This window comes from Rhipicephalus microplus, chromosome 7 (genome assembly GCF_043290135.1).
Source record: "Rhipicephalus microplus isolate Deutch F79 chromosome 7, USDA_Rmic, whole genome shotgun sequence".
NCBI classification, from domain to species: Eukaryota; Metazoa; Arthropoda; class Arachnida; order Ixodida; family Ixodidae; genus Rhipicephalus; species Rhipicephalus microplus.
The window spans coordinates 164,912,341-164,927,309 of NC_134706.1; the positions used below are offsets into that span (position 1 = coordinate 164,912,341).

General features: G+C 48.7%; 2 protein-coding genes across 5 annotated transcripts in view; one reads left to right on the plus strand and one right to left on the minus strand.

Moving 5' to 3' along the window:
* LOC119180191 (uncharacterized) overlaps positions 1–5,634 on the minus strand; it is a 218,774-nt gene extending 213,140 nt beyond the window's left edge. Inside the window, exon 1 of one of the 2 annotated variants that reach the window (XM_037431334.2) lies at positions 5,345–5,634. The gene's annotated coding sequence lies outside the window, so the exon portion shown is untranslated. Of the gene's footprint in view, positions 1–5,218 lie in introns of both variants that reach the window. The other variant, XM_075869894.1, reaches the window with a different exon arrangement.
* Positions 5,635–5,792: 158 nt separating this feature from the next.
* LOC119180328 (histone H3.3A) lies at positions 5,793–13,620 on the plus strand. 3 transcript variants are annotated; one of them, XM_037431505.2, is made up of 3 exons: positions 5,793–5,943; positions 7,758–8,061; positions 12,082–13,620. In XM_037431505.2, exons 2-3 carry the CDS (start codon positions 7,780–7,782, stop codon positions 12,208–12,210), a joined length of 411 nt encoding a protein of 136 aa, XP_037287402.1. In that variant the 5' UTR covers positions 5,793–5,943; positions 7,758–7,779; the 3' UTR covers positions 12,211–13,620. The 3 variants fall into 3 exon arrangements, with proteins under 3 accessions (XP_037287402.1, XP_037287403.1, XP_037287405.1); XM_037431506.2 differs by lacking the exon at positions 5,793–5,943 and adding an exon at positions 6,495–6,648; XM_037431508.2 differs by lacking the exon at positions 5,793–5,943 and adding an exon at positions 6,624–6,890.
* The last annotated feature ends 1,349 nt before the right edge of the window (positions 13,621–14,969 follow it).

Sequence of the window (14,969 nt, forward strand, 5' to 3'; positions counted from 1 at the left end):
GATTTATCGATCGCAGGAAACAGACTGCAACGACTTCTTCGTCTTTTGCCCTCGGCCAAAGACACTCGCGCTCCTTCGTTGTCCTCTGCGCGTCAATATGCGCAGAGGCCAAGAAAGCGTCTGACAGCCTTTTTATCGGTCGGCATGGGGAACTGTTCTACGGCTGCAATTTTTTCAGGATCGGGACGAACACCAGCATGACTGACGACATGACCAAGAAATCGCAGCTCTTCGTAGCAAAAGTGGCACTTTTCAGGCTTCAACGTCAGGCCCGCGGACTGTATGGCTCGTAAGACCACCTCAAGTCTTTCAAGGTGCTCGTCATACGTCGCGGAAAACACTATGACGTCGTCCAGATATACTAAGCATGTTTTCCACTTCAACCCGGAAAGCACGGTATCCATGAGTCTTTGAAAGGTAGCACAAACTGAGCTCAAACGCTGAGCACAAACCAAATGGCAAGACCTTAAATTCATATAACCCATCTGGTGTTACAAAAGCGGTCTTCTCGCGGTCTCTCGGGTCCCCCTCGATTTGCCAATATCCACTCCGCAAATCCATTGAAGAGAAGTATCGAGCGTGTCGAAGTCTGTCGCGAGAGTCGTCTATACGCGGTAGTAGAAATACGTCTTTCTTGGTCACCTGATTTAGCTTCCGGTAATCTACACAGAAGTGCAGGCTGCCGTCCTTTTTCTTAATGAGGACTACAGGTGAGGCCCAGGTGACTACAGGTGAGGCCCTGTGAATGCTGAATGACGTCATCTTCAAGCATTCTGTCCACCTGCTGTTGTATCGCTTCACGTTCTTTTGGAGCCACACGATAAGGATTCTGGTGAATAGGTCTCACCGTTTCGTCGGTAATTATTCGATGCCTGGTTAGAGGCGTGCGGCCAACTTTTGATGTTGTCAAAAAGCAGTCTGGAAATTATTTGGCCAGTAGCTCAAGGAGTCTGCGTCGGTCGTCTTTCGGCAAAGTAGTGCTAACATCCAGAACAGGCGCTGAATCAAGATTTAGCGACTCATCGACTACCGCCAAGCAGCCTTCGGCATCTACGACATCGTCGAAGTAAGCGACAGCCGTGCCTTTAGGAAGGTGCCGGCACTCAGCACTGAAATTGGTCAGCAGCAAGTCCGTGCGTCCAGCAGCAACTCTGACGATACCTCGTGCGACGGAAATACCGTGGGTGAAGAGCAGCGAGCTTATTTGGTCTGCAACTCCTTCGGCGTCAAAGTGAGCAGCGGCGGCCACCGAAACAAGCGTGCATGACCTAGGAAGGAGAACCACGTCATCATCAGTAAAACGCAATTTGTTTGGTCGCGCCTCTGGAGAATTGGGTAAGGCCGAACTGTTGCAAAACGTAATCAAGCTCTCTGGTATGTGGATGACGGCATCATATTCCCGTAAAAAATCCATGCCAAGAATTACATCCCTGCAGCATGCGGCGATAACGACGAACGACGCAGTGAAAGGAGAACCTCGGATGTCTATTCTTGCGGTACATCTTCCAGAGGGCATCAGTAACTGGCCCCCTGACATTCTTATGTGGGGGCCCGTCCACGGCGTCTTCACTTTTCTGAGGCTGTCGGCGAGGTCCCGACTGATAATAGAGAAGTCGGCACCAGTGTCGACTAAAGCTGTCACTTTCTGGCCGTCAAGGAGAACACTAAGGTCGGCGTCACAATTTCATCGTTTTCACGGCTTATCGGCTGTATGACGTCATGCTGTGGGGGCTTCTTGTCGTCATCTTTATGGCCTGCAACCTTGCCCCCGGACGTCGCCGTTCTCAGTTTCCCCGGCGCGGGCTATGTGACCTTCTTGTATTAAGGTCCGCGTAGGTGCAGTGGTGCGACAAAGGCGAACGCGCGGGGGACGGAGAGCGGGATCGACGTCTCAGACTAGGAGGGTGAGTAGGCATTGCCTCCTCTGCAGTGGTAGAGCCATCGTCAAAGTGTGAACGGGCTCCATAGAAAGGGGTGTCGTCACGGCGTGGTGTGTATTCGTCGTTGGCACGTCGACTGTCAAAGCAAGGTTGATGAGGACGAAATGAATTACCTCGATGCCAGCAATGACGGGCAATATGGCCTGCACCTTCGCAGTGAAAGCATAGTGGATGCCTGTCCACTGTGCGCCATGCATCGGTTTTCCGGGTCGGTGGACGTCTGAGCATCTCCCCTGGCATCGCTGTCCATGTGGTGGTTGTGGACGACTGGTTGTATGGCTGTAGCGTGGGTGGTTGATGCAGTGTTTGTTCTTGCGTCGGAGACCAAGGGACCATGGCAACCTGGTGGTACAGTGTCAACGTAGCGGGTGGTGGACGTCGGAGAGCGGCAGCGTAACTCATAGGACACTGCTGAGTATCAGGACCAGTCGTAGACAACGCTTGGTGAATTTCGTCGCGTACGACTTCAGCGATCGACGCGATGAAATTTTCAGCAACCGGAGTCCGCAACCTCTGCATTCTTTGCGAACTATCTCCCTAATCAACTCTCGTAAGGAGGTCCGATTCTCAGACGTCATGGCGTTAGCGTTGATTGGGACATTGCAGGACATGCGGTCATATTGCCTGCAGCGTTGATGAAGGGCCCGCTCAATAGCCGTAGCTTCCTTAGTGAAGTCAACCACTGTACTTGGAGGGTTGCGCAGTAGCCCGGCAAAAAGCTGTTCCTTGACACCGCGCATGAGGTAACTCAATTTTTTATCTTCAGTCATGTGCGGGTTAGCTCGATGAAAGAGACGAGTCATGTCCTCAGCAAACATTGCAACGGTTTCGTTGGGTTTTTGAACTTGTATCTCCAATAACTGCTACGCACGGTCCCTTCTATCGACATTGCCGAAGGTATCGACGAACTTCTGTCGAAAGTCGGAGCAAGCTGACAAATTGCCTTCTCTATTCTCACACCAAGTATGAGCACCGTGGTCAAGGTAGAAATAGACACGAGAAAGCTTTTCCTGTTCCGACCACTGATTGACCTTGGCAACACGCTCGTAGTTGTCAAGCCAGTCGTGAATGTGTTCATGGGCACCGCCACTAAAGCCTAAAGCGATCGGGAACGAGGGGTTGAAAGATGGTCACCTGAGATGGGGGCGTTAGAAAGCTGCCTTGGGGCACCTGTTGCGGGCTTGCGTTGGCCATCGGTTGAGGTGTACGGTGCCTAGCAGGTTCTGGCGAGTGAGTGAGCTCTGGCGCGAGGCCTCGCAACCGTCGACTGGAGCGATGCACCGGAGTTGCTACCGGTGACAATGATTCTGGACTCATTGAATGGCTCCCAGCGGGCGTGTGGAGCATCAGACAGGGTTGCGGCCCAGCACCTCCACCAGTGTCACGGTACAACGCGAATTTTCATGCCAGATTTTTCATGCTGAAAGCTACATTCCCTGAGAGTACTTCACAGCTGGTATTAAAGGCGACATGCATTCCGTGGCTTGCTTGCTTGAAGTTTTTGGTATGCCACCAATTCACGACAATAGGCAGTAAATGGTTAATGCCACTGTAATAAAGTCGATTAAAGTGTACTTAACCAACCACAACCAGCTGGTAAGAATGGATGGTCATGTCTCCGACTCAATGTCAGTGCTCTCGGGATTCCCGAAGGGGTCTGTTCAGGGACCACTTTTATTGTTGGTGTATCAATGACATTTACGCTATCGTGGAGCCAGATATGCAACTTAAGCTGTTCACAGATGGCTGTTTATTTTATTCTACTGTATGAAACAAAAAGGAGTTAAAATTAACATCTCTTCAAGGTGTTGAGCAAATGGTGCAAAAAATGAAATGAGAGTTGACAGTATTGTAAAATAAATAAATAAAAAATAAAGAGAAACAGACGCGAGTCCAAGCTCAAAACATATACATAGCTTTCACGTCACACGTTCTCTGCACTGGGTACCTCAACATGGTGGCCACTGTGACTTTTCATCACTTTAGAGAGTGTCAGAGCAGGCATAGTCCCTCCATCCAAGGACTATGTTGCAGGGGAGGTCACACAGTCATTCGTTCTCTGCGTTCTTTTGTTCCCCCTACACTTTATTTTGTTGGCCAAAAAGGGGGACACACAAATGGAAAGCAAGGGGGCACTAATAATAATTTTTATTTGCACAACAAAGAGCCCTCTGGTGACGTGCGAGGCTAGACAGAAAGGAAAGACCTTTACGCACGTGCATCTGCTAGCCCTCATCTTATGTCACTATTACTTGTTCCATGCAGCATCCCTACTGGCTGGCACATCAAGATGGTGACGTCAACGAAAACTACGTATAGCACATCCAAGAAGGGATAGAGCAAAAGAACACACATAAACAGCTGTGTATGTGTTTGTTTTGCTTTGTCCTGACCTTGACCAGCCTTTGAATGCTATGAATCATCAACAAGCCTGCCGTGCAACCTTAGTTCCCTACATCACGAGTTTAAGGCCACCACTTCATGAATAACCTGTTTGTACATCTTTGCTCAGGCACAAACACTTTTAGTTGGGGAATGACAGCGCAAGAAAAAGAACGACGATGCAGGAACACAAGACACATGACAAGCACGTAATAACTGGCTCAAATCAAAACATTGCTCCAGAACACCTTCTTTAAGCAGGCATCTCAGTGTCACTTCAGCTAAAAACAAGTGAAGAGGAATACTGCACACTGAGAAGAAAAACAAATGTCAAAGAACTTAAGATGCACTTGAACAACAGGGCCAGCTTTTTTTTTTTTTTTTGCACACATTTGGACATCATATGCAATAGGTTATGTTCCAGAAATTGCTCAGTTAAGTTTTCTAAGCAATAATTGATAAGCGTAATCACCTTTTTTTCTATTTAAGCAATTTTAGGACGGCAGGTAGTTGAGCTACTTCGCAAGAATTCGTGATGTGAGCCCCTTTAGCACTCCTTACTTTTCTCTGCGGTTATTCCTGAACGGTTCCTTTTTTTTTTTCCTGTGACCCATGAGCAAGTCTGGGCACATGTGTCGAGCGTGTAACACATTGTAACACATGATTAACCATCGACAAACGACCACGAATCGCTGCTTGAAGGCGTAGGGAATTACGCACCTACTCGTTCGCAAGTTGCCGCCCCATGCAGCTTCGAACGCGGTCGCATGCAAAAAGGCGTGAGGACCTTACGAGCACATTTACGCGCGAACTACACCCGAAAGAAACGCTTCCGCCTTACTATGTACAGGCGCGGCAACTTCGGAATAAATGACAGCGACTCATTGACACGACACCTGGATGATGGGCCAAGAATGTTTAGTTGACGGCGGAACGCAGCCGTTGCAAGTGCCTAGACCGTTGGAAAAACAATACAGAGCCATCTCGCCGTTGACCGAACACGAGAACCAAGGCGTGCTCACGTGATTCGAGAAGTCGAAATTTGGCGCTGCAGCAGCTGCGAGGATTAGCGTCGATCAGCTCCCGGTGTTGTCCTTTCCACCACGCAACGATAACATCAGCATTGCGCAATCGTCCACACAACGGGCCTCGCTGGTGCATGCACGATCAGGCATTACACAATAATGAGCATATCGCGTCGATCACTCACTCCGCCGATAACGGTCCTGACTAAGGTGTAGGTGGTCCCGACTGTTAGCGCTCGTTGCCTTGACAGCAAGGGCAAGGTTCGCATATATTGTGTGAACGTAATATCTAGGAGCCCAATAATCAGCTTGCAGAAAAATTTTCCGCACTTTCTAAAATATACGGAATTTTTAAGGAGTTTTATGAGCATTTTCCGGGGTTTTTCTGATTTTGTTTATGAGACTATAAAGCTGTGTTTGGAGAAGGTGGCGTAGATGGCGCGAGAGTCGATTTGACCTACATAGCAAGTTCACTCACTTGTAGTGCGGTCGTGCAGTTAGCGTCTGTCGAGCGGAGGCTCTCGAGTTGAGGCACAGAGCACCTTGAAGTTTCTTTCGCCTGAGCGCCTGCACCTTCGAGACACGTTTCGTGCAAGGTAAGTAGAAATGGTTTATTTCGGTCTGCGGTTCCGAAGTTCAGCAGGTATCGGCCGTTTGTACTCGCAGTGTGCCGCCTGTCTCGGCTAGGCATATTTTCACCCCTAGGAGTACATAGCTGTAGGCCAATATTCATCCGTCGCGTAAACTTCAGCCAGCATGGCAAGTGCGCCAGTCAACTAGTAACCGGCGGTTTTTGAGCGGACCGCTTTCGAAAGTAGGCGACAGACGGTCCCTCATTGTAGCTCGTAATTGTCAGCACGCATTTACAGCGTTGTTCGGTGTTATTTTGCTGCTTGCTTTCTCTATGCGAAACGTGCGTATTATTTGCGCAACTTGCCTTGGTGCCGAATGTGCTCGGGGCCTGCGCCCAAAAAGCGACCATTTTCGACATCCAAGAGGCTTGCGAACGGACCAATCGCCATGCACTGCTGCCAAACAATCAACCAATGGGAAATGAGCTTATCGGAGCCAATAGTAAAAGACGTGACGTCAAGAACGGCCAATAGTCGCTCGCGGAGTTGATGACGTTGCTCTGTGTCATGCTGGTTTTTGTCGTAGCTTTTGTCGGTCAGTTAATGTGAGTTTCGACTGACTTTTTTTTTATTGTTTCTTGCTCTCTGCAGTGCACGCTCGGTTGTTGTGAGTTGCTTCGTTGTTGTTGCAGGAAGACCCGCGAAAGTGCCCCGGATTTCGGACTTGACGTATGTTGGCTCTTATTCATGTAGCGCCGAATTTAGGGCCGACCGGCTTTTTGAGCAGTTTTCGTACGCCAGCGTCGCAGAGTTCGCGTTGCTGCCACGTCTGCCCACACCGGCGGCAGCGTGCCTCATTGTGCTGCCGTTTCTTCTCAAAATACCCGTGGCAGCCATTTTGATATAAAGCTTCTCGGCGAAGGACCGTTCGTGTTTTTGGCTTCGGCCCTGACCGTGCACCTGTTGTCGCTGTGAGTTGGCCTTTGTCTCCGTTCGGAAACGCGGACGTGCTGCTTCTTTTCGGCGTCCGTACGCGAAAGGCAGCCCGCCCTGCTGCCGTTCCTCCGGACCGCTGGTCGCACCTTCCCTTAGGCCTAACCTTGCATCCACTGCTTATTTGTGACCGACCAGATACTACCGGTGGCCGCGTCTTGCTTTGCTGTTAGCTGTGCTCTTTCGTGAGGGTTGATTTCCTGCCAGTTTGCGACGACATCGAGATTCTTCGGGAGTCTTGGGCATGCTTCCGCTGTGCGCGTGTGTTTTCATTGGCGGGAACAAATTGCCCGTACTTCATTGTCCCTTCGTCACCTTCGGACATGTCCAGACGCGCCCCGGGTCCTTCGCGCTCGTCACACCTTCATGGGCTGTGTTAGCCTACTCAATGTGTTCACGCGCGTTCCTAATTCTTAGCGGCCTATTTGTTTTTCCTTTTCACGGCTTCAGAACTGGTCGTTCTACGTAGCCCTGAAAGCTTCCGTGTTGGATGCAGCCGCTTCAGGGGCATTTTATTGTTTGTGTAGTTAGTAACTTCTGGTGTTAATCTTGCCTCTTGTTCGTTTCAAGTTTATCTCAAACCTCTATTTAATCGCGCTGTATTTGTTGGTGACTTGAACAGCAGGTTACCGCTGCTGGCAAATTTGGCGGCAGTCTGGCAACTTTTGCGTCGCCAAACGGAACCTTGCCCCGCTGCTAGTACAGTACCTTTGTCGCGATGGTTTGTGCATGCTATGATACTGCGCTTGCTTACGAGTTTTTGTCCTGTTCGACTCCCGAGTGCAACATTTGCCAAAGCCACAACGTTGGCATTGTCCACAGTTGCTTCTTGGTCCCGTGCGCAGGTAACCTGAAGCAGCATCAGCGATGGCCCGTACCAAGCAGACCGCCCGTAAGTCTACCGGTGGCAAGGCGCCCCGCAAGCAGCTGGCCACCAAGGCAGCGCGCAAGAGCGCCCCTTCGACGGGCGGCGTCAAGAAGCCCCATCGCTACAGGCCCGGCACCGTGGCCCTCAGGGAGATCCGTCGTTACCAAAAATCCACTGAGCTGCTCATCCGCAAGCTGCCTTTCCAGCGCCTCGTGCGCGAGATTGCACAGGACTTCAAGACCGATTTGCGCTTCCAGAGCGCGGCCATCGGAGCTCTCCAGGTGCGACTAAGGTTACGTGTTCACATGCGAATACGTCTGGCATTCTGGCGCGGTTGTTTTGGGCACCTACAGTGTACAGTACGGTCCACTGTTAACGGGACCACACGAGTCTGCGGTAATCCGCGGTGCGCAAACTGCTAGCAAGATTTGAACGCGCCGAGCATACGGTCGGAATCGCGAGTGGTTCGTGCTTTGCGTCGTCTGCCACTTCCCCGCCCGGCGAGCGCTAGTGCTGTGTTCTGTTTCATTGGTTGGAAGGAGCTGCCTGTGCCCGTGGCATGCCGCATAAATTTTTGCCTGTCATCAAAGGCAGCCGTCTGGTTCGAATGTTGTGCAAATTTAAGCTTGCGCCTGAAATTTCTGTAAGCATTGACACTATAGGTTACCCAAGTGATAGTCTTCGTTATCCCTATCACAGAATTGCACAGCTGAGGGCGTATTTCTTCGCTGAACGAATTTTCGGTAGTGACAGCTTTTATATGGGGCATGACCAGGGCGCCTGAGGGCGACAGGCATCTCGTAGTTGAGCTCTTTACTAACGAATAGTCAGCGTGCATGCCGTCACTGCCATGGTAAACGGTCCACTGAAGATTGAGCTTGTGCTTACGTGCCCCCGTCACCAGACTTGTAAATTCTGTGGGGTGGCATGAAATCATCTCTCTCTTGCCAAACTTTCCGCGTAACATCTATGGATGACTTCTGCGCTTCCGTAACCGAAGAGTGGGGGCGACTTGAGCGTGATTCATCTTTCACGGTAGCTCTGTACATGTCTCCACCAACAAGGATGAATAAAGCCGGGCTCGATGCAGGACCTGACATCACCAAATACTAAACGACGCTTTTTATTCGTCTAACGTTAAAAGGCCATAGATCTTGCCTGCTCTTTTGTTATAAAAATACGACTATGTTCTCGTGTTTTACACACTTCATTTCTCATGCGAGCACATATTGGGAAAGTGCTGTACTTTTCTTAAAAGTGCATGCTATCACGATTCGACATGTGGATATTCTTCACATGTTGCTTCTTTAATCAAGCACTTGCACAATTTAGAACATCAATACGATTTGTGAGGATGTAGCAAGCCAGAGCCAAAACATAGGGATGATGCTGTATTGATTCTTTGAAAAGATTTCATCCTCTAGCGTCTTCTTCAACTCACCCCGATGGAGTAGGGTTATGGTACTCGACAGCTGGCCTGAGCTCATGGGGCGAAATGGAGGTGGGAATGTTTAGGTACTTTGATTGCAACCCCAGGTGGTTGAAATTTTTAGAGCCTTCACTGCATGGCTCATAATCGTACCGCTGTTCTACGGTGTTGAATTCCAACGTTTGTTATTATTACGCATTTCTTAGCATGCTTCTAAATGTATTCCCGTGGCTTTTCACTATTTGTAGCCTTTAATCAAAATTCCACCGCTGCAGTTCTGAATCGGTTTCAGAACTGGCGAGATGCCACACAAGAAGCGAGCTGTACCTTTTATGTGCCTGCCGACTACCTGACGGGGCGCCCGCAGAGCAGTGGCGGCATGAATCGCTCCGGGAAACAACGAACGCACTCGGCAAGCACAGGGGCGAAAAGTAGCGGACAGAATTTGATAAGCACGGCTTTCGCGTTTTTATGCACGTGCGCCACATTTACAAATCTCGCCACCAGTTCCCGGCCACGCATTCACACGTTCCCTCGAACAGTGGACTTATTTTTCCTGCCTGTTCCGTTCGGATTGCATTAACAGCCGGCTAAGCGTTCCACTTCAGCGAATCGCCTTCAAAAACAAGTTCTGTACTTACTCTTGTCACTGCTTCTGACTGGCCAGCTAAAGTTGCAAATCACTTGTCTTGGTGTGGCATGTGCTGCCATGATGGTGTACACCTGTCCAGGCCACTAGATTCTGTGCATACACAGCTGCCAGCATTGCTTCCGCCTGCACAATGCATGCCATCTATACTGGAAGCTGGACTACATCAAATGTTCTGTCCGCGCTTCATTCCCATCTTCTCAAGACCCTTTGCAAAACTTTGTCCTAGGGCCAGGTTTCTTGCTTGGTAGTGTGCTAATACCCAAAGGGTCTGTGATGGCAGTTCACTACAGAAAATATTGCTTGCTGCTGGTTGCATGTACAACGGTAATTTGACCTTAAGCCAGTTCACTGCATAATTCACCACAGGGACTAGAGGAAGGCGTAGAGTAGACTTCTATACTTTTGTTCCAAAAATGCAGATGTATGCACGGGAGAAAGTGCATGGAAAAGTTACTCGGTCACATCTGACATACTTCAGGCACCATTTCTGCTCTAAAGCCCTGTTAGGTAATGAAACTCGCAATATGAGAAAACAGTAGAGGGTGCTCACTTCGCCTCGCTTCTTTATAAGTTCAGCGTTTCCAGGGCTCGTATTCCAGAAATAACTAGAGTTGTGCAATGAGTTACTTATGAAAGTACAAGCTTCCGTCGTGCCTCTGGGAATGACCCTATTGAAGTGTACACAGTTCCCACGACTACAACACTAAATAATTACTGCAACATTCTCTGAACATGGGGGCATAAATATTCGTGTTTGTAAAGGGCTGAATATTTTGCGCTTTTGTCGGTTCTTTCACTTTTACTGACCACAACAAGGGAGCCACCACTCGGCTGCCGTCGCTCTCCATTAGTTGTTGTAACTGTTTTCACGTCTTTATATATATATATATATATATATATATATATATATATATATACACACACACAAGAAAGGTTATTTCTCCACCATACATGCATTTCACTCCTTGGATTCTTTGCATTTCAGGGTTGAGTTTTTTTTTTTTTTTTTTTTTTTTTTTCCTTCCATTTGCATTTTGAGCACCCGTGTGTGTTCCCTTAATTCGCGAGTTCGCGATCTAGGAAGATGTCCCTGCCTAGGTATCGGCTACAAGAGCTTGGGCTCTGGTGGCGGTCTCGCCCTGCTGGATCGCCCACAGTTGTTCTTCGGTGCCGCGTGAGCAAAAAGATTAAATTGAGCCCCATGTCCCTGCCTAGGTATCGGCTACAAGAGCTTGGGCTCTGGTGGCGGTCTCGCCCTGCTGGATCGCCCACAGTTGTTCTTCGGTGCCGCGTGAGCAAAAAGATTAAATTGAGCCCCATAAATGTCCGCATCTGAGTGCGACACCGCAGCAGTGGCTCACGAGGGAGGGGGCAAAGAGGGATTAAAAGGGATAAAGTTAAGAGATATGATAAAGATGGAAACACGTCTGAGTCCCAGGACTGGGTACCACTAGCTAGAGCAGGTTAGCCAGAGCTGCGCTGTGGTCGGCGGTCGCATGGGCACAACTATTCGGCACGGAATCAAGTGAGAGTCCAACAACGGTGCAGGGTTCAGTGCTAACAACTTATTGGCAATGTTTACATCTTCGGCAACTAGCCATGGCATTCGACGCCTCACTCGATAAGCCAGCTGGAGTCTAAAGCTGAAATGTTATATTGTGGGGTGTCCGTATGCTTGGTCGTGAGTTAACATTACTTCAGTGAGTCACTGCCACATGTGACTGCGTAAATGGGCATATCATTATCTACTAACACAGGCTGCGACTGCTGTAAGGGTTTTTGGTGCCTAGTGCTATGCCAGTTTTTCCATTGCCAACCTATCTGTCATGCTGTACAACTAGCACCAAGATACTCTAGAGGATGGTGTCCCTGTTGTCTTGTTCATGTTCCCTGCTTCTGTAATGGGCAAATTTGAGTGCCTGCAAAAATACTTTTGCCCCAGTGTTAAAGGTTATTGATGGTTGGGTTTCAGAGCGGCCGCTTGAGCAAACCATGGCAGCCTGCACTAATAGACTGACTTTCCAGGCTCTTGTCATAAACTGGGCGGCCAGTGGCCACAATCTTCGTGGAAATTGCTGAAGTAGTGCTCGGGCAGGACTGTGTGCAATGGCAGAGGCAATCTGAAGCTGTTCAGTTGTTTGGGGGCCTCTTGTTAGTAACTCCAGCTGTTGAGGACCGTAGCCTGACCCGCAGCCTGTGGTTGTTCATCTGTCCTTACAGGAAGCGAGTGAAGCATACCTTGTTGGCCTCTTTGAGGACACCAACCTTTGCGCCATCCATGCCAAGCGGGTGACCATCATGCCCAAGGACATTCAGCTGGCCAGACGGATCCGTGGGGAGCGTGCCTAGAGCGACTCCAAAAGAACACTCTTCCTCTCTCTCTCTTCGCCCCGCTCGTCGTCCTCTCTTCTACACGCATCATCGCCCCTTTCTTCTGTTCCAGTGTTCTTTTTGGTGGCAGCATTCGGCTAGCCTGGGACACACCATGCCACCAGCAGCCGTTCACGTGTCTGTGTTACCCAGTGCTGTGTGTGCTTTTGTTGCCGCACTCTCTGGCGTTATTTTTCAGCAGTGGCCACCACTGCGCGGCCGTGAACCTGCCAGTGCTCCCCTCCCGAAATCTCGAAAGTGCCCTGTGACATCTCATTGTTGTCCTGCTGCGTAATTCGCCTTTGCCCTCCCTTACTTTATGCCCACTGCATATGCTCGAGGCAATATTGGCCTACACTTCACAGGTTCTTTTTTGATGTTGTATTTTTTTTCTAGACCTGTTAGTTCTGCGCACTTAATTTCATGAACCATGTCATCGTGTAGTGTTGCATTGACTGGTCGTGGTGCACAGATCGCAGCAGTTCTGCCATGTGCACACAACGTAGCCTTGGTTAGTCAACTTCACGGTGAATTCACAACCACTCCGAGAAACAGACATCACGGTGTATATGTCTATGTGTGGTTTTGAATTAAAATATGTACCACCTAAGGTAGCCCTGCATTGCAGCTGTATTGTTCAGCCTCTTGTAAACTGGTTTGAAGGGGAGGGGGGGCACTTGCAGTCTGTGAAATTATTTTGCAAGCTTTTGTGCTAAAAGGGTGACAACACTGTCATGTGGAGTTTCGTTTCCATTCAGAGCTTTAGTCTACAAATGGGCCCCTTCTACCAATGCAATGTACTTATAAATACAATCTTGTTTGTTATGGCAAATCTGGATCCACATCGATGGGAAAAAAGCTAGGGAAATTGGGTTCGCTATCCTTGTGTAGTCTACAAATTCAATCCAAAAAGAACTGTGAATTATTTCATCTACAACTGCAGCTTTTACAAGCATTGCTCAGTTTAACATGAGCTATTGTTTGTGCACCAGATAATTTTCCAAGAGTCTCCTGTGTGTGTTCTCAGATTTTGTTTTTATTTTTTTTTTTCTACCACTGCCAGTTTTGCTGTAAAAAAAAAGGGGGAACTGCCTTGTACTTTTCAGTTTTTATGGTTGTAATTTGTTGTATATCTGGGACTTTTTTTTTTTCACTTGTATGGAAGACGAGCTGTCTACTGTCACGTTTGTGTACAATTGTGTAGAGAGAGGGGCTAACAAGTGTTTTTAATAAGTGTTTGCATATCTATTCAACATCATGTCACCGCCATTATATCTTTCATGTAGAGCTAGTTAACTGGTCAAGCGACGGGTCGTCAATGTGTTTGTCAAATCTGGTCTTCACCGTGATTGAAACAATGAAATTGGAATAAAGTGCATCACATTCCAATTCACTGGCTTTGCTTTTTTGGGGGGGCTCTGCATGTGTACTTTAAGGAATCGAGTATAAAGTGGCTAGTCCAAACACAGCATCTATTTTGTGCTGCTGTGCAGAATGACTGGCTGGAGTGGTTTCATTTTCCCCCACTACTCTGACGCATTTTTTATGCCTCATGTTTTATCCTCAGGATTGGTCAATGAATCTTATGTCCCAGTGTTTCAGGTACTAGTTCATGCTAAGGGGGGGCTTGCATTTGCAGGAACTAATGGTACATTCACCGTGGCAGAATTAGTATTCAGCCACTTTATAAGTAGGGGTGCCACATCTGCACTAATTTCTTAGAATTCCCGTTGCTGCGATGAGCTGTGCTAAAATGCCCGACCAGCTTCAATCATCTTTGGTGTGCTAACTTCGGCTAGAAATTACAGTCCTATTAACTACTGTCACGGTGCTCTTCTAGGTTCCTCTAGATAATTATAGCGGGAGACCAGAACGAACATGGAGATTAGCGTCGTCCTTCTGTTCTCACGCTTTAACTACAATGTCATGCCAACTAGCCCAAACCACAAGAGGAAAGATAAAAGTGAACCCCATAGCTGTGCATCACAGTGGGACACCTCAACAGTAGCTCAGAGGGATAAGGGTAAGGATGGATAAAAAGGTTTAGATAGAGGGGGAAGGAACTAGGGTAGCGCAGGGGCAGGCCATCCGGAAGTAGGGAGAAGATAGGAAAGTTGGACACGGTCACAGGAATCCAAGAACGGGGCACCACTCGGCGAGAGCTTTTTGTCTGCTTTAGGAGATGGTGTAGGGCAAGCCAGTCGGCCAGAGCTGCACTGTCGTCGGAGATCGCGTGGGCTCAACCGGTCGGCATGAAATCCAGAGAACGAGTCCTACTGTATATGCTACCTTTACCAACGTGTACAGATATAAAACATCTATGAGTGTTGACCTTTACAGTAAATTTAGGGGGGGGGGGGGGGGGATTCGCGAGCGCCCACAGAATCGCATGCGCGGCGCGGTACTTGGTTATGAATGGCGCAAAGAAACACGAGTTGATTGATATGTGGGGTTTAACGTCCCAAAACCACCATATGATAATGAGACGCCGTAGTGGAGGGCTCCGGAAATTTCGACCACCTGGGGTTCTTTCATACAGTTTCCTAAAATAAACTAGACGGCACTCTGGCGCTGCGATCGTTCAGCGACCATGGGAATGATGGGTAGTACACACAATTGCCTAGTCTTCGTACTTGTGGCTTCGTTTGTTGCTGTGTTTCAGTTTTGTTTTGAAAGAAAGAATCAACCTTTTTAAGCTTCGTCACCCAATTTGAAAAGGTAAGTTGAAAAAAATAAGG

Coding starts and splice junctions, on each gene's coding strand:
- LOC119180328 (XM_037431505.2), top strand. CDS start 7,780: ATGGCCCGTACCAAGCAGACCGCCCGTAAGTCTACCGGTGGCAAGGCG. Junction 8,062..12,081: donor CGGCCATCGGAGCTCTCCAG/GTGCGACTAAGG, acceptor CTGTCCTTACAG/GAAGCGAGTGAAGCATACCT.